The sequence below is a fragment of the Balaenoptera ricei genome, chromosome 10 (assembly GCF_028023285.1).
Source record: "Balaenoptera ricei isolate mBalRic1 chromosome 10, mBalRic1.hap2, whole genome shotgun sequence".
NCBI classification, from domain to species: Eukaryota; Metazoa; Chordata; class Mammalia; order Artiodactyla; family Balaenopteridae; genus Balaenoptera; species Balaenoptera ricei.
Window position 1 is genome coordinate 21,032,251 of NC_082648.1, and position 23,559 is coordinate 21,055,809.

Here is a 23,559-nt window from a genome sequence, read left to right on the forward strand (position 1 = left end):
ATCTTCTAAAGTAAGTATTTAGGGCTACATATTTCCCTCTAAGTACTTCTTTAGACACATTCACAAATTTTGAAGTTTTTTTCTTATTACTGAGTTAAAATTATCTTTTTACTTCCATTATATTACTTCTTGACCCACTTGAGAATTTTTTTTAAATTCCCAGCATATTGTAACTTCCTGTTTATAACTTATTTCTTTGATTTTTAATCTTAATTTCATTAGGTTATAATACATGCTCTGAATTGTTTCAATTCTTTGAACTTTGAGAATAGTTTTATGTCACAGTACATTGTCAGTTTTGGAAAAAAAAATATGTGTGCTTAAGATTCTCTAGTTGTTGAGTGCAATGTTCTAAATATGTCTAATGCTTATTCTAACAAAGCTAATGATTTGTTCATGTTGTTCCAATCTTCTACGTCCTTACTGTTTTATTTTTTTTTAATGCTTGTTCTATCAGTTACTGAAAGAAATTGTCCACTATGATTGTGAACTTGTCTATTTCTCCTGACAGGTCTCTGAATCTGTGCAATGTATATTTCAAGGCATTATAATTAGGTATATACAAATTTAAAATTATATTTTCTTGGTTAATCAAAACTTCATCATTACAAAATGACCCTCTTTATTTCTAGAAGTGCTTTTTGTCTTAAAGTCTACCATGTCTAATATTAATATAGTTATACCAACTTTCATCTTTCTATTATTTGCATAGCATGCCTTTTTCCATCATCTTACTTTAACTCTTCTGTATTTTTATTCTTTAGATGGTGTTTGTAAAAAGATTATTGTTGGATTTTATTTTTTATCCAATCTGACAATCTTTCTCTTTTGATTTTGGGTTTGTCTGGCCTTCTTTTCATATTTCTTGGTATCTTCAATTGATTATTTTTTTGTTAGTGCACTATTTTCCCTCTACTGGTTTGGAAGTTATATACTCTATTTATATCATTTGAGTGGCTATCCTAGAAAGTCAACCTAGGTACCTAATATATAAATACATTTATCATACTACCAAACAGTACAGGGACTTTAGAACATCTTAACTCAATTAATCCTTGCCCTACCCAAATTATACATTATTGTTGTCATATATCTTTTTAAAACAGTTTTACTGAGATAAAACTTACATACCATATAGTTCACCCATTTACAGTGTAGAATTCAACGGCTTTTAGTGTATTCAGAGCTGTGCAACCACCACCATAATCAATTTCAGAACATTTCCATCACCCCTCAAAAGAAATCCCATACCCATTAGCAGCGCCCCCTTCCATTTCCTCACAACCCCCCAGCTCTGTGAAACCACTAATCTACTTTCTCTATAGATTTGCCTATTCTGGACATTTCATATAACTGGAATCATACAGTGTGTGATCTTTTGTGATTCGCTTTATTCATTCAGAACAATGTTTTCAAGGTTCTTCCATGCTATAGCATGTATCAATACTTTCATTTTAGGGCTGAAAAAATATTTCATTGTATGGATATACCACATCTTGTTTATCTACTTATCAACTGATGAATATTATGTGTTGTTGTCATGTATCTATTTTTTAAACCCACATGTTATTATTTGGATTACTGTTTTATACCTTATGCATATAGTCTGTTTTGCAGGTGAAAAACACAGTTTTTACCTGAGAAAACATTTTTCTTTCACCTTTATTTTTGAAAACTATTTAAGCTGATACAGAATTCTAAGTTGGCAGTTATTTACTCTCAGCACATTGAAGACATCACTCCACTGTTTTTGGCTCCCATTGTTGCTGTTAAAACCACAAGTTCAAGTTTTGCCCTGTACTGCAAATGCCCTCATGAAAAAGAGTTTTAGTGCATCCATTACTTCTTTGGTTCCTTCCTTAATTTAGTTTTTCTCCTGATAATTTCTTATTATCTTATCAGCTCTTAAGTGCCTTTAAGATGGAAGTTTTGATCTATACATATATATTTTTGTCAGCATTATTTATTGTTTTCAGCAGAAAGTTTGACCCAAAAAATCTTAAGCCCAATATTACTGGAAATGGGAAAATCAAAATAATATTTTGAAAAAATTATTTTATTTTACCACTTGCTTTGATTTTAAATTGATCAAAACTTTAAACCTACAGATTTTGCTCATTCGAAGTATTTAAAAAAAATCAATTTACCTAATTAGCAAAGCCCAGCCTTCAAAGTTAAACCAACTGGCCATATCATAATCACTTTCTATCACAGTTTGACTTCATGTTTCTCTACAAATAAATGTGTTAATATGCATCCTCATGATAAGCTATCTCTTTTTTTATTATAAGCCAGGTATAAGCTGATTCCATTTCCTCACACATTGTTTTAAAAGATGCAATTATTTAATGTCCTGAACTTAACACCATTTATATTTTAGGGTAAACATTGAATGTTCCATAGAAACCAGGACTCAAATTTTAGGCAACCAAAGTTTCTTTGTGAATATGGTGTTCCTAAATTAAAATAGGATATAAGTATAGATATGAGCTATAGGGCCCCCTTTTTGCCCATTCTTTACAGTTCCATGCCTGGAGGTACTTGGGCACCAGTCTCAATCTATTCAAATAAAATCAATTCGAAGTATTCCAAGTTCATCTAAGCATTAATCAGTCTGTAAGGCATTTTTCCCTACAATCTAATCAATGTCTTCTGCTATTTCATGCATTCTACGAAGTACAGTGGTTTCTGAAGAAAACATACTGATGTAAATGCAGCAATAGGTCTTTTAACAGGGTACCAGGTGTTACAACCTTTTCTATAGTTTTGTACAATTTCCTAGTTTTTGCAATGAATAATACTAATTTAAATTATATGAAGTTTCAAAGGCAACTTTAAGGTCTATGTAAAAATGTTAAGCTCATTTACATTTTTACTGATACCCTTAATCTTTCTTCATTAAAAAAATTAATGTTATTATTTTTGGAGCCTGAATGTTTTATCAATAAATTACACTGTGAGAGCATTTTTTTGCATCATCATTTGACAATAATCTTACAAGCAATGTCACTAAATAAAGATTACCACCACTCCCACCACTCCACACTACAAAATATAGGACATTCAGAATATCTCAATATTTCAAATGCCACATTTCACCACTTACTTGTAAGACAGACAAAAACAAGAAGTCATTAGTGCCTTGATTAAAGAAAGCCTTGCCAACATGAGTGTTTTGAAATGTCCTTTAGTTTCATAGCCCAGGTTCTAGGGCAATGAAGTACAGTAAGATTTAGAATGGATGAGAGATAGACCTTTGTTTTGTAAAGCAGAAGCGTACTTGCAAAAGGGGAAGATGCAATAGCAAAAGTGCGGGGCTTCAAGACAGTAGATTTTTTCCAGGAAAAAGTATGTTTTACTTTTAGAAGTAGGTTCACCTTGGTGTAAAGACTTCTGACCTACACTGATGCAACAGTTTCCTAACTGGTCCTCCTACTTCTACTCTTGCTTCCCTACAGCGAATTCTCCACTGACCATTTAAAGATATAAATCAGATCATGTCACTCCTCTGCTTACAACTCTCCCACGCTCAGAATAAAACCCAGACGTTTCACCATGGCCTACTTGGCTAAGAATTGGTTCCTACTTATCTCCCCCAACCCTTCTGCCCACCCCTCAACCCTCACCATCCCTCCGCCTCACATTTTATCTTTCACTTCAACTTTGCTCACTCTATTCTAACCACCAAGGTCATTCCCAACTATGGGTCTTTGCAATAACTGTTTCTTCTGCCTAGAATGCTCATTTCATCCAGGTCTCTTCTCAAACTTTAGTTCTTTAGTCACCATTATAACATTATACCCTATCCCACATTTCCCACTGACCCCTTTCTTGGTTTTCTGCACATTCAAAGCAATCTGAAATTATATTTTTTCTTCACCTCCCCTCCCCAGAAAGAATGTAAGCTTCATGAAATGAAATCACTCTCTTGAAGAGATATCTGCACCCTCATGTGCATTGCAACATTATTCACAATAGCCAAGACATGAAAACAACCTAAGTGGTGTCTATCCACAGATGAATGAATAAAGAATGAATAAAGAAAATGTGTTATATATATATAATATATAATATTATTGGACAATTGGAATAATATATATTATTATATTATTATATATAATGTAATATATTATATATTGAATATATTACATATTAATATAATATTATATATTATATTATAAACATTATATTGTATATATTATATATACATATAATGGAATATTATTCAGTCACAAAAAAAGAAGAAGATCTTATTTGCAACAACACAGATGAACCTGGAGGGCATTATGCTAAGTTAAATAAGTCAGAGAAGGACAAATACTGCATGATCTCACTTATATGTGGAGTCTAAAAAAGCCAAACTCATAGAAACAGAGAGTAAATTGGTAATTGCCAGGAGCTGGGAATGGGGGAAATGGAGAGGTGTTGGTCAAAGGGTACAAACTTCCAGTTATTAAAATGAATAAGTTCTGAGGATCTAATGTACAGCATGGTGACTACAGTTAACAATACTGTATTGTATACTTGAAAGTGGCTAAGACAGTTGATCTTAAATGTTCTCAACACACACGGGTACACACACAAAATGGTAATTATGTGAGGTGATGGATGTATTAACCAACCTTATTTTGGTAATCATTTCATAAAACATACATATGTCAAATCATCACATTGTATACTTTGAAACTTATAATGTTATACGTCAATTGTATCTTAATAAAGCTGGGAAAAAAAGAATGTAAGTTTCATGGAGACAGGGACTCTGTCTTGCTGCTGTACTCTTATTGCCTAGAATACTGCTAAATCAATGAAACAACTATTTTTCCATATGTTTGCAAGGCCTTATATACAAGGATCTTCATTTCCACCTTGCTTGTAGTAGTGAAAAATAGGTACAATATAAAAATCATAGATATACTTTCAATGGAATGTGATACAGCTGTGAAAAGAAGTGATATAATCTCAATGTGCTGAAACAAAAAAAGGTCCCCAAGACATATTTACTCCATAGAATCTATGATGCCATCAGATGTAAGATGCACATTTAAATTATTGATATTATACCAAAAAAGGAAATGCCCAAGATGTGAATATAAAAGGAAACACCTGTATATAGCTGAATATTAGGTAAACACAAATGAACCTACAATACAGAAAGATTCAACAAGGAAACTTGCATAGCTCAATCCTGAAAAATGAATAGAATGAAGAAAAAAAAATCCCTGAAAATTTAAACCACAAGTCAGTTAATGTGGATTTGCAGTCTGACTCATACTATTAGTGTGGTCCAAAAACTCTCAGGAAGAGAATTTAAAGTAGTATTAGGTTGGTAGTAAGCCCAAGTGACTGACAGAAGCAAACATCTCTGGAGGAAATATATGTCAATTCAGGACTACAATGATTGTAAGTTATTATCAACCACAAAACATACCTCAATTTCAGTCATGTTAAAATGTGAAAAGGTGAGTATACTAGAATTAATAAAATGCAACATCGTCAAGTGAAAACTAGAAGGTGCAGAATGCTCCCATTATGTGGGGAGAAAACGGGTGTGTGTGTGTGTGTGTGTGTGTGTGTGTGTGTGTACTTTTTAATGATTAGAAAATGAATGAAAAGATTTGCAGTGGTTCTTTTAGTCTTGGCTAGGAGGAACTTTTACATTTTTATGCTACTTTAATTTTGTACCATATGTGTTTACTATTTTTTTCCCTTAAAATAAAACTTTAAGAAATCAGAAATAAAATATATCTTTCCATGTTTTTTTAACCATACTGCAATTCCCTTTACAGGCTCACCTCATCCCCAAACCATAATCTTTAAGAATGGAAATAATTAAAAAGTGAGCGGGCTTCCCTGGTGGTGCAGTGGTTGAGACTCTGCCTGCCAATGCAGGGAACGCGGGTTCGAGCCGTGGTCTGGGAAGATCCCACATGCCGCGGAGTAACTCGGCCCGTGAGCCACAGTTACTGAGCCTGCGCGTCTGGAGCCTGTGCTCCGCAACAAGACAGGCCGCGATAGTGAGAGGCCCGCGCACCGCGATGAAGAGTGGCCCCCGCTTGCCACAACTAGAGAAAGCCCTCGCACAGAAACAAAGACCCAACACAGCCATACATACATACATACATAAAAAAAGAATGTAAGCAGACAAGAATAGCATTAAAAAAAAAAAAAAGTGAGTAATTTTTTCCTTATGTTTGGTTTCAAATTTCACAGGATGAATCTCACCATTCTTTAAGGGAAAGAACAATATGACGAAAATAATCCAAATGTATTTATTTAGCACCCATACATCCATGGTTAAGTACCAAAATCATTAGAACAATGAGTTTTCAGATTTAAAACAATGCCTCTAAGATTTCACAATCTAAAGCTGAAAATGAATGCTCACACAAACTAATAAACTATTGTAGACAAACATATATATGATTATAGTCCTCCAGAATACTTCCCCCATAAGAAAGTGCCCAGAGCCTTCATAAATTTTGTTCAGTTATTTATATCCACAGTCCCTAAAACAGTATCAGGTTGGTAGTGGGTTGAAGTGACTGAGAAAAGCAAACAGAGATGGCACTCAATAGCATTTTTGAAGAAATGTTGAATTGTATAAATATTGAATGCACATTTATATAAGCATTTCTTCTTAAATAATCAAGGGCCCAAGTGTTTTAAAGTAGTGGTAGGGTAAATGGGGTTTCACATATTCATTCAACAAATATTGATTGAATTTCTACTACGTGCCAGACTAAATGCTATGGACACAAAAATTAATACAACATGCTCTTGACCTTGAACACCGCATAATGATAAATCATTACAATAAATGATAGGCATTATAATTGAGGTATGGACAAATTCATGTGCTATGAGAACACAGAGAGTATAATTGATTCCATAAGAGAGAATGGTGGGGAAATTAACAGAGTAGTGACTTTTCAGATATGCCTTAATGCTGGCATTCCAAACCGAAATCCCTATTGGGACCAGGTAGCTAAATAATGTAAGGGATTTGGTCATAGTCTGCACAACAGCAAACTGAATAATTTATGCATTTCCCAAAGGGGTAGCTGCTACTTAGTCTAGCCAACCGTTCCCTTATAGGACTGTAGGTCCAATGTTATCAGGTTTCCAATTTTTCAAGAATAGGTGGAAATCACATTTTTGCATGCAACTACTTTGGCAACTGATTAAAAAAATTTTTTTAGATCAAATGAACTATGTCTATGTTTGCCAGTCAAGAGATAATAATCTCTACTTTCAGGTATAAATCTACCAAGAAGAGAGAAAAAGTTATTTGAGACACCCCTTAATGAACTCGAATTTTTACAAAGCACAGAAAAATTCAGTATGTGTTACCATGAAACCCATTTAAAGACATATTATCTTAGGGTTCGCTTTTAAGTCACAGAAGGTTTTAGAACTAAATTTTTATGTGTTTATCTGAAATGAAGAAAAGGGTTCCTAATCCAAAGTTTTCTAGTGCACAAGTAATAAAAAAACCTCAAATCTAGACACAAGTAAAAATTAAAAGGTATTTTAAAAACTCTTTGTGAAATTAGAACTATCTTTTTATGTCAAATTTGAAATACGTCCTGTTATTGTAAGGGATTATTCCATGATTTAAATAGCATTAATGTCTAAAAACTAAGCTTAGTAAACTCTATAAACTATAATAAAACTACTGGAAAACGTTTAAAAATTGTTTGTACAATGTCAGTGCTTTAAAACGATTTTGAGAAATAATTTCCACCTACCTTTTTTGCTTTGGGACCCTAAAAGTTGGAAAAACAAAAGAATTGATAAATTTAAAAAATAATTCAGACATTTAAACAAAAGTATCCTGATTACCTAGCATATTAAAATTAGGAGAAGCTGGGTAAAGAGTATAAGGGAACTCTCTGTACCCTCTATGCAACTTTTCTGTAAATCTAAAATCATCTCAAAATAAAAAAGTTTTTTTAGAAAAGAATTCAGACAAAACTACAAGCAAGTCTAGGAAAGACTAAGATAGTTCACCCACTGAAGCATGTTTTGTAAGTAGATTTTATACTCTTTCTTACGCCAATCAATGATCCATGTTTAACGAAATGCCCGATCACGAAACAGAGCACCAGTCAAGAAGGCACTAGTGGGCTTCCCTGGTGGCGCAGTGGTTGACAGTCTGCCTGTTAATGCAGGGGACACGGGTTCGAGCCCTGGTCTGGGAAGATCCCACATGCCGCGGAGCAGCTGGGCCCGTGAGCCACAACTACTGAGCCTGCGCCTCTGGAGCCTGTGCCCCGCAACGGGAGGGGCCGCGATAGTGAAAGGCCCGCGCACCGCGATGAAGAGCGGTCCCCGCACCGCGATGAAGAGTGGCCCCCGCTTGCCGCAACTAGAGAAAGCCCTCGCACGAACCGAAGACCCAACACAGCCAAAAATAAAAAAATAATAAATAAATAAATAAAGTAGCTATAAAATTAAAAAAAAAAAAAAAAAAAGAAGGCACTAGTTTAAAGGGTTCTAAAGAAGAAGAAATCACTGACATTAGTATTGGTACTAATGTCAAGCTTGAAAGTGTGGGAAAGATCTCATATTATAAAGAAACAATCTTTCTGTAAAGTTAGATTGCTGATTTTATAGAAAGAGAACCAGTAATTTAAAACAGGCAAAACAATGACAAAATGATTCTATTCAGCAATGTGTCCTAAAGCAGATCTATGCTTTTTTTTGATTTTGGAAAGTACAGTATTTCAATCAATATTTACAAGTAGTTTTTAGTAACAGTACTTGTAATCTCCTGATTTGGCCCATGTGTTCATTAGATTTCTGGTAAGGAATTTGTAGGGGACCATGTGACTATAAGATCATACACTTTCCACATTTGATGACTTGTACAGGAGAAGTTAGTGGTTCAAGCCATAAGGTTATCACTGTATAAAATATACATGTTAAAACTGACACAAAGCAGTAGCTTATATCTTCTTGAAAAGTGCATATATTTCACTAATTTGTTCAGCAGGTATTTATTAATGATTTACAAACAAAGCACTCTGAGATGCTGGAGATGATATGAATAATAATGGAGACTTGGCTCTCATAACTTTTACAAATGCGTTTTATTTTTATCATATTTGCTATCAATTAATAGTTAACATGCTTCCATCTTGAAATAACTACTATACAGCAGAATAGGTAAACAGCATTGGCCCTGTTCCCACGTAGCCACATTTTAAAGGTGGGGGAATTGTCATCTCTCACCAGTGCTTTTAATGTGATGCAGGTTGAGTTTACGTACATATCCTCACCCATCCTGCAAATCGTAAGAGCATCATGTAGTAGAGAAGTTCTCAAAGTTACGAGGGCATAAGAATCACCTAGGATGCTTGTTAAAATGCATATTCCTGGGCTAAAAGTGTACACACTCACTTCTCTCTCCCCATTGTAATTCAGTTCATGTTATTGGTTGAATTGTGTCCCCTCAAAATTCATACATTAAAGTCCTATCTCCCAGTATCTCTGAATTTTACCTTATTTGGAGAGAGGGTCCTTGCTGATGTAGTAAAATTAAGATGAGGTCATACTGGAATAGGGTGGATCTCTGATCCAACATGACTGGCGTCCTTGTTAAAAAAGGGGAAATTTGGACACAGACACACACACAGGGAGAACGCCAGTGAAGAATGAGGTAATGCTGCCACAAGCCAAGAAGTACCAGAAGCTGGCACCTGCAGGGGGAGCATAACCCTGACAACACCTTGAACTTGGACTTCCAGCCTCTAGAACTGTGAAACCGTAAGTCTCTGTTGTTTAAGCCAGTTAGCTTGTGGTATGTTGTTACTTGGCAGCCTTAGGAAACTAATGTAGATCTGGAGTCCAGTCTGTTCCTGGAATTTGCATTTTAACTGGTATTCCAGGTTTATTAGAGGCAAATTTTCCAGAAACCACATTTTGAGAAAGATTCCTAGAGGGATCTAAGAACAAGAAACTTATGTACCGATTGGAAGATAATAAATAGGTGCTTATTGTTCCCTTAAGTTATCAGCGGTTTTCAGTCCACTTAAAATCCATTTACTGTCTATTCTCCCTGACATGAATGCTCTCCATGCTCTATTTCTTCTCATCACTTCTGATAAATTCATAATCATACTTTAAAACACAGCTTGAAAAGCACTGCTCTTCCCTTCCTGTTCCCGTCCCCTATCCTGCCCCAATTTCAACATTTCCAACTTTGCGTTACTCCATTGTAGTCACTTCAATTATTACAGTTATAAAACTGTATTGTAATTAATTTGCTAAGTCTGTCTTCCATACCAGGGAGAGATGGTAATTTTCACCTTTGTGTCCTTGGCTTCAGCCTAGTGCCAAGCACAAAGAACATGCTCCATATTTTCCCTTAATCAACGAATTAAATAATTAACTAATTACATTTTCCACTTCCTCTGGTTTTAATCATAGAAGAAGATGGAAATCACGTTTAAGAAAATGGGAAGTGAGAACATCTTATAGCTACATGTTGGCCTGTGTTCTTGGAGAAGACATGACAGCTGAGGAGTGCAGAAAAACAAAACAAGAAGCTTTATCATACTTAATAAACACAGGGCAGGTTGCATACCCTGAATTACGAAACAATTCAAATTTCCACAAAAGACCACATAAAATAACTTGTCAAAGCAGAGTAAATTGAAAAAGCTTTTAATTAATTGATGAGGAGGCAAAAAAACACATTTCCGCCAAGCTACAATAAAAAAGCAATTTCATGGGAATGTCTATCACTATTGGAAGTTACTAAATTGAGACCGATATTTAAATTTAGCAAAAGGTCGAGATTAAGACAGCATCTGACCGCACTGATCATTCCCCGTTTGCAGAAACTGGTTTTTACTCCCACCTGTCCGCCGGAGCCTGGACAGAAGGCCACAGATCTGGGGAAGGTCCATCCCCGCCCCCCACCACAAGGGTATGGGCTTTTTCCTAAACCGACTCGCTCCCCTCTGATAAAATATGACAGGCTCTTGTTACATCATTTAACACGGTGCAGGAGAATCAATGCTCGCCCCTTCACCCGGCTCCCCCACTTTCCCTGCTCACCATGCTGAGGCAGACACTACCTCCGTAGTCGGCCAAGTCGGAGCTCAGGGTTGTGAGGAGAAACGCTCCCGGGTTGTGAGGACAAACGCTCCCGGGTTGTGAGGACAAACGCTCCCGGGTTGTCGGGACGACAAGCCCCGCCCACTGGCGCCAAGGCGGGAGCGCAGAACCGCGCGTCTCGGTCCGCGCAGCCGCGCTGGTGTTCTTCCGGACGGCGCCCCGCCCCCTTCTCTGACAGGTTGCCCCACCCACTTCCACCGCCCCGCCTCGGTCGACTGCCGCAGGAGTCGGAGCGTGAGGAGGCTTTTACGGCAGCCGCGTGCCGGAAAGTGTGTGAGTGCCGGGCCGGAGCGTTTTATTCTGTTTTCCGGATCCTGAGGTCTGGAGGCGGTGAAGTATGCCCTGGGCGAGGACCAGCGGGTGTGGGAAAGGGTTTCTGCGTGTCTTCCGACGTTGACAGTCCCTCTCTCTTTCCCTAGAGTAGCTGGGACGAATCTTTCTGTGCGGTTTCGAGAAGGAAGGGGGCCGCCGGCTACGCGACTGGGTCGAGTGACTGACACCGGCTCGGCTGCCTGGGCCGCCACCTCTTAGACCAGCGTGGGGCGGGGCTTGATTAGCAGTTTAGAAAAAGAGGTAAATAAATTGGCTCCCAGAGGGTTGTTTATTTCGAAATTAATAACCTTCGGATTCTTCTCCCTGTACCTGGTTCTGTTTACTTCCTGGGCACGCAAGGTATATGCCGTTTTTCCTTAGAGGCGCTCTAAACAAGAACTGGAAATGATTTGAAGCAGTTCCTGGGTAAAGTATTCCTTACAGGTGGCGGTCTCTGAGACCCAGCAAGACTCGCTAAATTATGTGCCCAGGGTCAAGGTCACAGATTAATTGTACCAACCGGTAGCACAGCCCTTCGAATGTCAGTCTCCCCGCATGAAACTCTGGCAGTTTAGACCAACAGGAAAACCAGAAGAAATTAAGAGATTGAGAAATTAAGGTCCTTCCAAAGCCTGTCTGAATTCTCTGTGATTTTACATCTAAACCCTGTTTTAGCCTGACAAGACATGAAATGCTTTCAAATTATTGCCACCATTTCTCATCTCTGAATTCTCATTTTATAATGCGCTGTCCCTTGCACTTTCATTGACTAAAGGTATTATTAGTAAATCAGTATTACTGACTGCTGAGCTGGTCTTTGTGGGTTAAAGTGTTATTCTCCCCACAGAAATCCAGACTGTGTCATAGCTATGACATCTTGCCTCCAGATCCCTGGTAGCAAGATTAAAACGTCTTAATGTCGACTTCATATAGAGTTCTGAAGCTGTGTGGTGTGGAACTAAGCTTTTGTTTTTAGTTTTTCAACCAAGCTACTAATATTTATGATACAAAAGCTCAGTCAGCTCTGATGCGGGTAAGGAGGTGTGATGGTAATCACAAATAACTTTAAAATGGTGGGCTTCTAGAGGAGAGACTTGCTCAAGTTCTCATTCCACCAGCTTCCCTCCTAGGGAGAAGGATTTGCTATGGATGTGTTAAAACAGGCTGCACCGTGTTCTAGGGGGCCACTGTGCTATGAGATTATACCATTGAGCTTATTTAGGTCTTCTCTACTACTTCTCTTACAAGCTGCGTAAGAAGGCCCATTTCCTGTTCTCTTTTTTACCTTCAGACAGGTGTATGAACATATATAACCATCTCCTTTCAACTCACTTTTATGATCTGGCTTCTAGGTAGGCCTAGACCAAGCAGTATACCAGCTTCTGGGGGCAAGCTCTCTTGCCACCTACCTCTTGGATTATGTATCCTTTGGTGCTGCAAGTGTATTGGGATAAATTTTTGTGTGAAGCTTTTTAGGCTTAACTACTTTGGGGAAATGTGCTTCATCTGTTTGAGTCAAGTCAGAACTTCATGGAGAACAGTGACTAATAACAGCTCTAGACACCATAACCCCTAGTTAAATGACAGTTCTCACTTAACCCAGAACCGGAGTTAGTTACGTCTTACCACCTTAGCCCACAAGTCATTGGGAAAGAGCTATCAGGGTGGATTGTATGCCAGTCCCCTTCCAGATTCTCAGGATGATGGGGGACTTCTCTCAGTCCCTAACTCGTTAGGCTCTCTACAAAGAACAGTAACCTCCATGACTTCATGCAGGGTTAAGGAGCAGCCCCAGGTCCCTGCTGCGTTTAAATTGTTCACCAAAATAAATTAAAAAAAAAGAAAAAAAGAAATGTGCCAACAAAATACTGGCCATGCAGTCAATACAGTTAACCAAGGTCACTTAGCATAACTCTATATGCTTGGGGTGAATATAATGAATTTTGAAAGAGATGGTCTCTGGAATTAAACAACTAAAAGAGAAATACTTGTGTCATACAAGTATGTGTATATGTAAGCAGGGAATAAAGACCAAGAATCAAACTGGAAAAAAAACAAAACAAAACAAAATTCTTCACCAATTCTGAACCCAAGGAAACCTATTTCTCCCAAAGGCTAAAATAAACTGAAATGCCTGAAGGTCAGCATGCAATAATAAAAAACTTCCTTAACTCATAAAGTAACATATCAAAGAATGGGACCTTACCTTACCTTAGTCACAGCAGCTACTTTTTTGCCGGGCAGGTCCTTTATTATGTATAATTTGTAAAAAGGGCAACAGCGAAAGAGGATGATTTAAGCCACATTTCTAAAAAGTTTTATAAATTACAAATTGTGAATTAAATAGAGCTGTGCTCTTTGCCAGGAATTAAACAGCTTATAATTTGCAATTTTAAATTACATCTAATGTAGATTTAATTTACAATTATTTTAAAAGCGCAGGGTTCTTAAGAGTCATCATTCTTCAGTAAGATTAAAACACATGAAAAATGGCTCTCAGCAAAAAAAAAAAAAAAAAAAAAAAAAGTTTTAAAAATGAAATTCGGTGTTGATGTACCCGGTTAAATATACTCATCTAATTTCACTCCCTTCCAAAACCACTAAATCTTCAGTAAACCAATTTAAAAATAAAAGAAAAATAGAAGAGGAGATGACAACAGTAAAACTTTAGAAGCTGCAAAACAGATGAATGTGACCTAGCACACTAGAAGAGCCCAATTTATACTGCGTAATGCTCAAAAGGCACTGGAACAGGGCCACTGTAATTGGAAATGAAGAATGAAGTAAATCAGAGAGGATTAAGTGAAAGCTATTTGAAAACCACCCCTAAGTGTCTGCACTCCTCACTCCCACAGAAGACTGGAGTTTTATTTCTGGACAAAATAATACTAGTCTCTGGAATGGGGTGTCCTCAGGCATACTAATAAGTACACCAAAACCACACTGGAAGCAGATTAGGTGAGTTTGGGTATACATAATGCTGAATGCAAGGCCCTGGTTCCTCTTCTACTTCTTAATGTTAAATTAGCAAATAAGATTGGAAGACTTTTCTCTGGGGAATCTGACCAGCCGAGGAGAACCGCCTAAGATACTAACATCAGAGGTTCCCCGATAAAGGGCCCACTCAGATCACCCTAAGTAAAACCCAAAGTCCCTAAGCTGCAACCATGTATGCAGATCTTCTAAAAAGTTTTTTTTGTCCTTTCATTTGTAGGAGCAGATTGAAAAGGACTACCTTTTCTGGAGGAAAGCTCAGAAGTGATAACAGACAAAAGCAGAAAAATAGCAATTTGGAGGAAAACAAGAAAGCTAATATTAATGAACTCAGAAAAAAATTGCTCTGCTACATTGTATGCTTGTAATGTGAGCTAACTCATAAATTATTAGTAAACAGAAGTATACAAGTATTAACATGGAAATAATGTTGGCTCCTATGTGATTTTTTTTCTCTAAGAAAGAGGAGCCAGAGAAGCAGATTTATAAACTTCAGCAAGAAAAGGTCTTCACTTAGTTGCTGTACTGGCAGCAGGAGCCTTTCAAGTATGTTTGTAAAAAAATTTAAAAAGTGCTCACCCCCAGGGCTCCCTCCTCAGAGAGGTATACCCTGTTTTTTGCAACTGTTGACCTGGTTACAGTTGAATCACCTATCCTGACCACTGATTGGCAGCCTTGTGGTTTAGGTAACTCCTTCCACATGTACCTGAGTATCTCCCAGCCCTACTCTTAGCATTTTGCTAGCATATATATCTACACTATTTTTAAAACAGTTTTACTAAGGTATAATTGACATACACTAAGCTACAATTATTAAGCATAAATACAATTTGATAAATTTGACACATGCCTACAACTCACCCCAATCAGGATAAACATATCCATTATCCCCTCCTGCCTCTTTTGATACCTTCCTGCTCTCCAGCCACCCACTCCCATTCACAGACTATTATTTTCGAGCATTTTAAACATCTCTGTGGTATCCTCCAGCTATGCTGAGAGCAATCTGTCCCAAATTAGCTCTCCAGGCACCAATTTCTGTTGTTTTATTGGTGCTCCATTTACAGTTGTATACGATTTGAGTGGTATGCCCCAAGCCTATCCCCTCCCAATAAAGTTATTTTTAATGTTTTTGTAAGAGGAAATGTTTTTCTGGACTACATATACTAATGTCTCAAAGTACCTCCCACAAATTACTAATTTCAAAGGGAAAAAAGTAACTGAGGAGAGTCCTGACAAACACCACCTTTATCAAGTGATCAAAATTAACATCAACCATAATGGAACAAATGGGAATTGTGTCCACCTAATAGGATGCAGTGAAATGAACAAAGCATCATGTCTAATATTTTTGCCCAAACTACATAAGCTGAATCTAGCCATGACTTAACATCAAGATGAGACACATTTCTACAAAATAAATGGCCTGTGTTCTTCACAAATGTCACGTTCATGACAAGCAAGGAAATTCAAAGGAATTTTTTCAGATTGAAGAAGGCTAGAGACATGAAAATTAAATGCAGTGTGTAATCATGGACTGGATACTTTTGCTATAAAGGGCATCTTTGGGACAACTGCCAAAACTTGGGGTTGTGGATTTGATGGTAGTAATGTAACTGTTTGTTAATTTCCTGATTCTGATGGTTGTATTGTGCTGCAGGAAAACATCCTTGTTCGTAGGAAATACATTCTAAAGCTGTGCTGTCCAGTATGGTAGCAACGAAGCCATTGGTACCTATAAGTGCTTCTGGCATGACACATTGAAATAATATTTTGGATATAAACAATATAAGAGTAATTTCACCTGCTTTATTTTTTAATATGGGCTACCAAAAACCATAAAATTACATGGGTGGGCTGCACTGTGTTTCTGTCGGATGGCACTGCAAAGCGTTCAGGCTGATTTGATACCGGGTTAGCGACTTATTCTCAAATAGTTCAGGAAAAAAAATGTTCTTAGTAGTACTAAGCTGCAACTTCTCAGATGGAACGAAATTATTTCAAAATAAAAATTACGTTAACGAGGGACATAAAAAGGTATGGAAGTCTTTTTAGGTCAATAGGAAAATGGGCATCACGGAACTTTAAAGGCGGCTTTAAATGACGTTAACGTTTACTTGGGGCCTATCAGGAGCTGAACGCTTATGACGTTAGGATTTTAAGAGTTATGGCCACCACAGCCATAACAAGTATTGGGAATTATATTCTGGTGAGGCTATCATGGTGCCTTTACGGAGCCGCCTCTCCCTAGCAGCACGAACCAAGTACTCAATAAAGAAGCTTATCTGTCCCACTGGATGTAGCCAGCTCCTCGTGTAGCCCCTTATGGGTTGTTCACTTGGCCTCTTCACCACCGATCTTACTGCCCATCTCCTGTTAGTTGTGAACCTGCTTGACCCTCACACCCAGTTTCGCCTACTCTTTAGCCTTTCTTAGGAGGGCACTCTTGATTTGATCAGGCCTCTTCCCAGTGTCCTGTTTTAGCCTTGCCTTGAAAGCAGGGTAAAGGCAATTCTCCTTCTGACAAGAAAACTGAGGCTCAGAAAGGTTAAGTAACCTGTACAACACTATGCAGCCAGGATTCAAATCTAGTTCTAATTCACTCCACTCTGGTATACAAGGAGGTACACCTACATATCCAGCTTTGACAATCCATTTTCTCTAGTTGTCCTGTTTCCTTCATAGAACTTATCACAATTCATGATATTGTTTGTAGTATACCCCTCTGGAGATGTTAGTTCTGTGAGAGGAGGTATCTTATCCGACGCATTCATAGCTACATCTCAGTGCCTGGAACATAAAAGTGCTTAATATTTATTGAATGAAAAAAAAGGGTACCATTTTACCAATGTGTAAAATCCTTTTTCTTTCTTTTTTAAGACTACAATGCAGTTATTTGTAAAAATTTTTCTTTTTCTTTAGGTACATTAAATATAAAAGTGAATACCTTCCATGATACGTGCAAATGGCCAGTTCTTTAAGAGGAGAAGTACTGAATCTTTATAAGAATGTAAGTAATTATGTTGCCAATTTTATAAATGTTATAAGACATAAGATTGTTTAGAAATATATAATCTTTCTTTTTTAAGCTGCTGTATCTTGGACGAGACTATCCAAAAGGAGCAGACTATTTTAAAAGGCGTCTGAAGAGTGTTTTCCTTAAAAACAAAGATGTGAAGGACCCAGAGAAGATCAAAGAACTTATTGAACAGGGCAAATTTGTAATGAAAGAACTAGAAGCATTATACTTCCTTAGGAAATATAGAGCTATGAAACAACGCTATTACTCAGATACCAACAAAACTAACTGATCACTATTACTATAATTTGAGAATCAGTGCCAGCTGTTTATGTATACCAGCTACTACAAAAATAATTCTAAAATGTCAAGATAATACATTTTGTTAAAAATACCTGAGCTGCCTTACTAAAATAGGTTTCGACTTCTGTTCAAACTGAGAGCTTTATCAGCAACCTTTATGCTCAATTTTTATACTAAAATAGCAATTTAACTATATGATGCTGCCAACTACCAATTAAAAATTGATGAGCACCCAATTTTGAATGAAAATATAATGTACTTAATTTTTAATGAATTTTTGCCAATTCTTAGCCCATCTCTGCATTTTACTGAAAAAAGAATGCCGTTTAATGCACATTTAAGTAAGCAAAATAATTTCTTGCAAGTTTATTCCCCTTAACTTTTGAAGGAGTTCCTTATTTTTGACCCCATTTGGTACATTAACAGCACAGAGTCAAGGTTCACTGCAAAAGAAAGAATGATTTAAGTGCAGTTAGTAGAAATAATAAGTATAGAGTAAGATTACTTCTGAACTCGAAACAGCCTGCCAGCAACTGGCATCACATATATATACCTATCTAATTATTTCCATTATTAATTTTTGCCACTGGCTGTCTTTGGGCCTTAAAACAAATCACCCGTTGTGTATCAATTACCTTCTTCAATAAAAAGTAATAAATAATGTTATTCTATTCTTTTGTCATAAAGGCAGATTTGTTTTGCATCCACTTCTAAACGAGTTCACATGGCACAGGACCTAAACCTAACACAGTTTCAAGCAAACACTTAAACCTTTACATAATGTTCACAGCACCTTTCATAAATAAAGAATATATCCAACTTACAAGCTGCAAAAAAAAGATTTACTAATATACTATAGCGTCTGTGGCTTATAAACTACCCCATATCAATTATGGGGCTAATGTTTCAAATTTCCATCAAGAAGTACACACTACTGGGAATTCCCTGGCGGTCCAGTGGTTAGGACTTGGCACTTTCACTGCTGTGGACCCAGGTTTGATCCCTGGTCAGGGAACTAAGATCCACAAGCTGTGCGGCGCGGCCAAAAAATAAATAAATAAATAAATAAATAATTTAAAAAACAGTACATACTATGATAGTCACCATAACTATTTTTATTACATTACAATAATTAGGAGCAGTACAGTTCATGACAAAAATATTACAAATTTCAGATCACTTCACAGCACATACTCCTATAAACATTTAAAAGTTAATTTTAATTAAAAGAGTGGTCATTTTTAAATTTAATGTTTGATATGACCAACATTCCTAGGTCAGCGCAACCAAACGATGGAAAACAACTGGATCACACTGCATATGTCCCACAAAAAAAAAAAGCACAATGTACAAAATGTGCATGTTTCAGTTTACACTATACAAAAATAGTTAAAATACATTCCAGGTAAACATGTTACATTAAGAAATAGTACTAGTAAGAAATTGGCACTCAAAGGAAAAATGCAAAAGTATTTTCAACATGAAAACACAAGACAGTGGAATTGGAAATTTTTGGATAAAACATTACATAACCCATTTAGCTCTATAGGGAAAGGGGACCTTCTGTAATTGACATTTCTGTAGGTAATAACTTTGTTTTTCCTAAATTCATCTAAAAATTGCCTATTATCATCCCAAACAGGCACTTAAAACTATTAAACTAAAACAAGTATTACTAGTTACAAATCTTTTTAAAGAACTGACGTGAATATATTTTTAGAAAGAAAGAAATTTCATTTTCTGAAGGAACTTATTACAGCTGTTCAATTTATGCTGTTCAATTTCTCAATGCAGATTTCATGCTACCCAATATCAACACCAAAGTTATTAAATATAAACTCAGCTTTAAAATAACTAATGGGTTGTTAAAAATCATTAATACATAATCATCAAGAAATTATTACTTTTTGACAAATGGAAATGGCAGATAGTTCTTACTGCCTACAAAAAAAACCTAAATGTGTATATATTGTTTAGAAAAAATGGATAGAAGAAAAAAAAAATCACTGGAATACAAATGAGATGAACTTGTGCAAACTGCAACTTAACATGCCTCACAAAGTTTCTACATATTTTAGGACAAAATTGTGCAATGGTGGCTAAGATTTTGATAACCTATAAAAGTTAGGTTCTAATTCCTATGCAGTGTGACTCAGTTAAAATAGAGCCTAGAATTCCTAATTGGAGATATTCACTCAAATTTTACTACATACTTCTGCTACATTCTTCCATAAACATGTTAATGTCTAAAACTATGTAATTTAGCAATTTTTTTCAACTTCAACAAGGGTTTTTATCTTTAAGGCTATAATAATTAGATAACATTTGTTATTTCTAGGATTATCTCTCCCCTTTTAAAATCTCTACAAAAACAAACATTTTATTAAACCATTCAAAATTCACATAATAAAGGATAATTACCACTGCCATAAAAAAATTGCCCAGCTACATCAAAAATTCAAGAGTCCTAAAAATCCCCTCAGTTATACAATGCAATTCCTGAAGTATGGCCATTTCTTTCTCTTGTGTGGAAACAAGAGGAGGTACTATATAAGTGTAAACACCCTACCTAGATAATGTTCCATAAACCTGTAGTTTAGTATAGCATCTCAGAAATCATATTGATTTTTACATAGAAGTTTCCTTTTCTGTGAATTAGGTCCAGCATGTTTATTTTTACCCAGATAAACACAACTATTTTAGAATTCAATGTTTAATTTTTAAAGTCTATTTTAATTACTTATACAAAGAGACCATACTACACACAAGGGAATTTTAACATTATCTGACATACAACTTAATTGGTACTATAATTGTCCCAATAGAATCACATAGTTATGCCAAATAAAAAACAATATTCAAATTTACTCCTTTAAAACAATGAAGTAAACCGATTTAATTTTTAAAAGTAGCTCGATTAAACAGTTACATTGGAATCAGAGCAAAACAATTATTTCAGAACTGGAAGAAACTAAGCTTAGAGACCAAATCACTTCTTTGCAGAACTACAATATGCATTATATCTGGGTCATGTGCCAGATGCCTCACTAAAATATAGACTGCTCTAGAATATAAGCACTACCTAAGGACAGGGATTATGCCCCTTGGTTGAGGATACTACAATATCCCCAGTGCCTTGTGTAGTGCCTGGCATCTAGAAGGCACTCAAATATTTGTTGAATAAATGAATTCTGCTAAAGAGTAAGATTTATGAATAAATTTTAAAGTATCTTTCATTGCAAAATTTTAGTTTTTAAAACAATGTAATGTATCATTAGCAGGGCTAGTCCTCGTTGTAGATTAGATAAGGAATTCTTTCAGCACTACCTTTGTTAAATTCTCATTCCACTGGATAGGGTTCTGACTCCTCATAGCAGGTGTGAAAATTCCTACTTTGTCCCTGATGGACCAGGCAGCAAAGAGATGATGTTCAAAGGATCGAGATTAAATCGCTACAGCCACCACCTGAAAATTAACTCTTAGGTCAGATCCCATTATAGTGTCTGTCGGATTATGTTGAGCCTGAGGAAGTAAGATGTAGGGCATTTTGATGTGACCTGATGGGAAGCCTTCATGGAGCTATCCAAAGCAGCAATAAATCTTGAGGTTAGGGGAATTAGAAGTATTGAACGAAAAAACATCAAGTCATGGGGCATGTAGAAGGATAGGCAGGCAAGATGACACTAATATGGGAGAAGTCCTGAAAGCGGAGAATGGATATTCAGAAATAAACTTCACCTCTTGCACAATTTTGCCTAAGACTGGCACTGAAGATGATAACACAGGTAAAAAGTTACAGATTGTGCTGAGACTGACAAATAGGTATATCCTTATGTAAACTGAATGTAAATCACATAGTTACAATGCTAGATACAGCCTTTGAGATGACTTCTTTTAACATGAAGAAATGGATAGTAAGTGATTTGCCTAAAACTGGAGTTATGAAAGACACATAACTAGAATCTAAGTCACCTTCCTCCTTGTCCAGTGATATTTTCACCTCAACACACCATCTCAGTTCAAATATTTTAAAATAAGTTAACATTTTAAATGCACTGAAAGAATCATTTTGTTAACATTAATTTATCTATTTTATAAGCATTAGATATTCTTAATTATGGACCAGACTTGTAAAGTGTTACTTTAGCCAGTGTTAAGAGAACTAGCCAATACTCAAGATTTTGAAACTTTCATTTCGTTGTTTAAAAAAAATTAAAATCTTGCCAGCCCACCCTAAAACCTCATTTAAAAATAATGTTTTTAAGGTTTCGTTTCGTTTTAACGAAAGTGACATTCCTGAGTAGGACTACCACATAGTGAGAATGTACCCTGCTGAGCTATCCAAACTCTCTCCTAGTCCCCATTTTTGACCAACCGAGGCATGACAACATTGGAAGACCATAGGGATGCAGTCCATACTGTGAAACTCTCAGTGAAGCTCAAAGCTCACACAAGGCCTGGCCTTGCCACGTTGGTCTCTGTAACACCTACTAAGCTAACTGGCCCAAATAATTTTTAACATCATTACCAGTAGAATTAAAACTACTTTTAAAGACTGAAGTTCAAGAAAAGATTTACGCTAAGAAAGAGCAATCTGACACAGGGAGACTATATTTAATTCCTATGAGAATTTTTGTATATTCAATACATGTTAAATTTTTTCAATTATTACAAAAATTTAGTAGTATGTAAATATAGCCCCAAAATGGTTGTTATAATCCTCATTACATACTGGGTTTGCCTTAACAGGAAAAGCTATTCAGAGTATTATAGGAATTTACCTAATGTGGAAAGTAAATGGCCTTTTAATATTTTCCATTGCCTTGTATTTTTTTCCATTTTTTCTCTTTTTATAGAAAAAATATAATATTTGGGGGAACGTGACCATTGACAAATAGCAGTGGAAAGAAGGAGAAAACCTTTGTGAACAGTGTAACTTTACATTCATTAAGGGTAACTGAAACTACAGGACATGAAACCTACAAGATGAATCTACAGGAAGCTCATAAATTTGTGTTCCCTCAATGCTTCAGTAAAACCAATCGTGAAATCTCAGCTGAAGTTATAATTAGTAATTAATCCATGTATGTGATTGATAAAACACAGAATAGGGATGATTTGAAAGGCTCATTAATTTGTTTCACACTAAAGTTCACAATTGGTAAGAAAAATAGGAAGTAATCAACTGCATGCACCAAAAACCCCAAGACACAAATCTCAGGTGTTCAGTTTCTTTTTCACAGGCATTGCTAGTTCAAAAACCAAAACTCAGGGAATACTGGCACTTAGAGGAAAAAAGTTTCCACTGTCATTTTAAAATAAGCATTCAAGATAAAAGCTAACAGTATGGATGGAGCAGAAAGACAATTAGGTAATGCTAAAACAAATGCTAATAATTTAGTGTAATGTACAAAAATTACCACTTTTACTTAAGTACGCCTTAAGAAAAAAGTACAAATTGTATTTACATAATTATACACTTTGTCTTTGACTTCTTTTTCTTCTTTTTACCATCTTTGCTCATCTTTTCTTTATGTTTTCGAATTTCTCGAACTAATGTATAGAAGGCATCGTCAACACCCTGAAACACATAAGTATTAAAATGTGAATATATATGATGGTTTGAGGTATACAGATAACAGAAAAGATATATTATTACTAATGGAAACATTAATATTGAGAAAGAATAAGGATACGTAACATTTCTCTTTAGACAACTGAATATATATCAGACTTTTAGGATTCTTAAATGTCTTCAAGGATATTTTGTTAACATTATGGGAACACTGATTTTCACAAAAGGC

The 23,559-nt window shown here is 36.0% G+C and overlaps 3 protein-coding genes across 8 annotated transcripts in view; 1 reads left to right on the top strand and 2 right to left on the bottom strand.

Annotated features, from left to right (window-relative positions):
* Window positions 1–11,199, bottom strand: part of DNAI7 (dynein axonemal intermediate chain 7) — a 74,781-nt gene extending 63,582 nt beyond the window's left edge. For 2 of the 3 annotated variants that reach the window (XM_059935474.1, XM_059935467.1), the window contains exons 1-2: window positions 11,068–11,199; window positions 7,752–7,769 (exon numbers count right to left, since the gene is read on the bottom strand). In XM_059935474.1, the coding sequence (XP_059791457.1) occupies window positions 7,752–7,769; window positions 11,068–11,070 (21 nt within the window). In that variant the 5' untranslated portion in view covers window positions 11,071–11,199. The remainder of the gene's footprint in view (window positions 1–7,751; window positions 7,770–11,067) is intronic. The other variant, XM_059935468.1, reaches the window with a different exon arrangement.
* Window positions 11,200–11,358: 159 nt separating this feature from the next.
* Window positions 11,359–18,426, top strand: ETFRF1 (electron transfer flavoprotein regulatory factor 1). Of its 3 annotated transcripts, none has more exons than XR_009505329.1 (3): window positions 11,359–11,462; window positions 11,547–11,700; window positions 14,654–14,802. XR_009505329.1 is itself a non-coding variant. In XM_059935477.1 (3 exons), the coding sequence occupies exons 2-3, from the start codon at window positions 17,399–17,401 to the stop codon at window positions 17,742–17,744; spliced, it is 267 nt and encodes an 88-aa protein (XP_059791460.1). In that variant the 5' UTR covers window positions 11,361–11,462; window positions 17,356–17,398; the 3' UTR covers window positions 17,745–18,426. The 3 variants fall into 3 exon arrangements, 2 of the variants coding, with proteins under 2 accessions (XP_059791460.1, XP_059791461.1); XM_059935477.1 differs by lacking the exons at window positions 11,547–11,700; window positions 14,654–14,802 and adding exons at window positions 17,356–17,443; window positions 17,523–18,426 and having other exon boundaries at window positions 11,361–11,462; XM_059935478.1 differs by lacking the exons at window positions 11,359–11,462; window positions 11,547–11,700; window positions 14,654–14,802 and adding exons at window positions 14,821–14,979; window positions 17,356–17,443; window positions 17,523–18,426.
* Window positions 18,427–18,847: 421 nt separating this feature from the next.
* Window positions 18,848–23,559, bottom strand: part of KRAS (KRAS proto-oncogene, GTPase) — a 38,018-nt gene continuing 33,306 nt past the window's right edge. The window contains exon 5 of one of the 2 annotated variants that reach the window (XM_059935475.1): window positions 18,848–23,336. In XM_059935475.1, the coding sequence (XP_059791458.1) occupies window positions 23,220–23,336 (117 nt within the window). In that variant the 3' untranslated portion in view covers window positions 18,848–23,219. The remainder of the gene's footprint in view (window positions 23,337–23,559) is intronic. The other variant, XM_059935476.1, reaches the window with a different exon arrangement.

Bases quoted from the DNA above. Each gene is read 5' to 3' on its own strand.
- ETFRF1 (XM_059935477.1), top strand. From the start codon at position 17,399: ATGGCCAGTTCTTTAAGAGGAGAAGTACTGAATCTTTATAAGAAT. The intron at 17,444-17,522 runs GTAAGTAATTAT...TTCTTTTTTAAG, and splicing joins TACTGAATCTTTATAAGAAT to CTGCTGTATCTTGGACGAGA.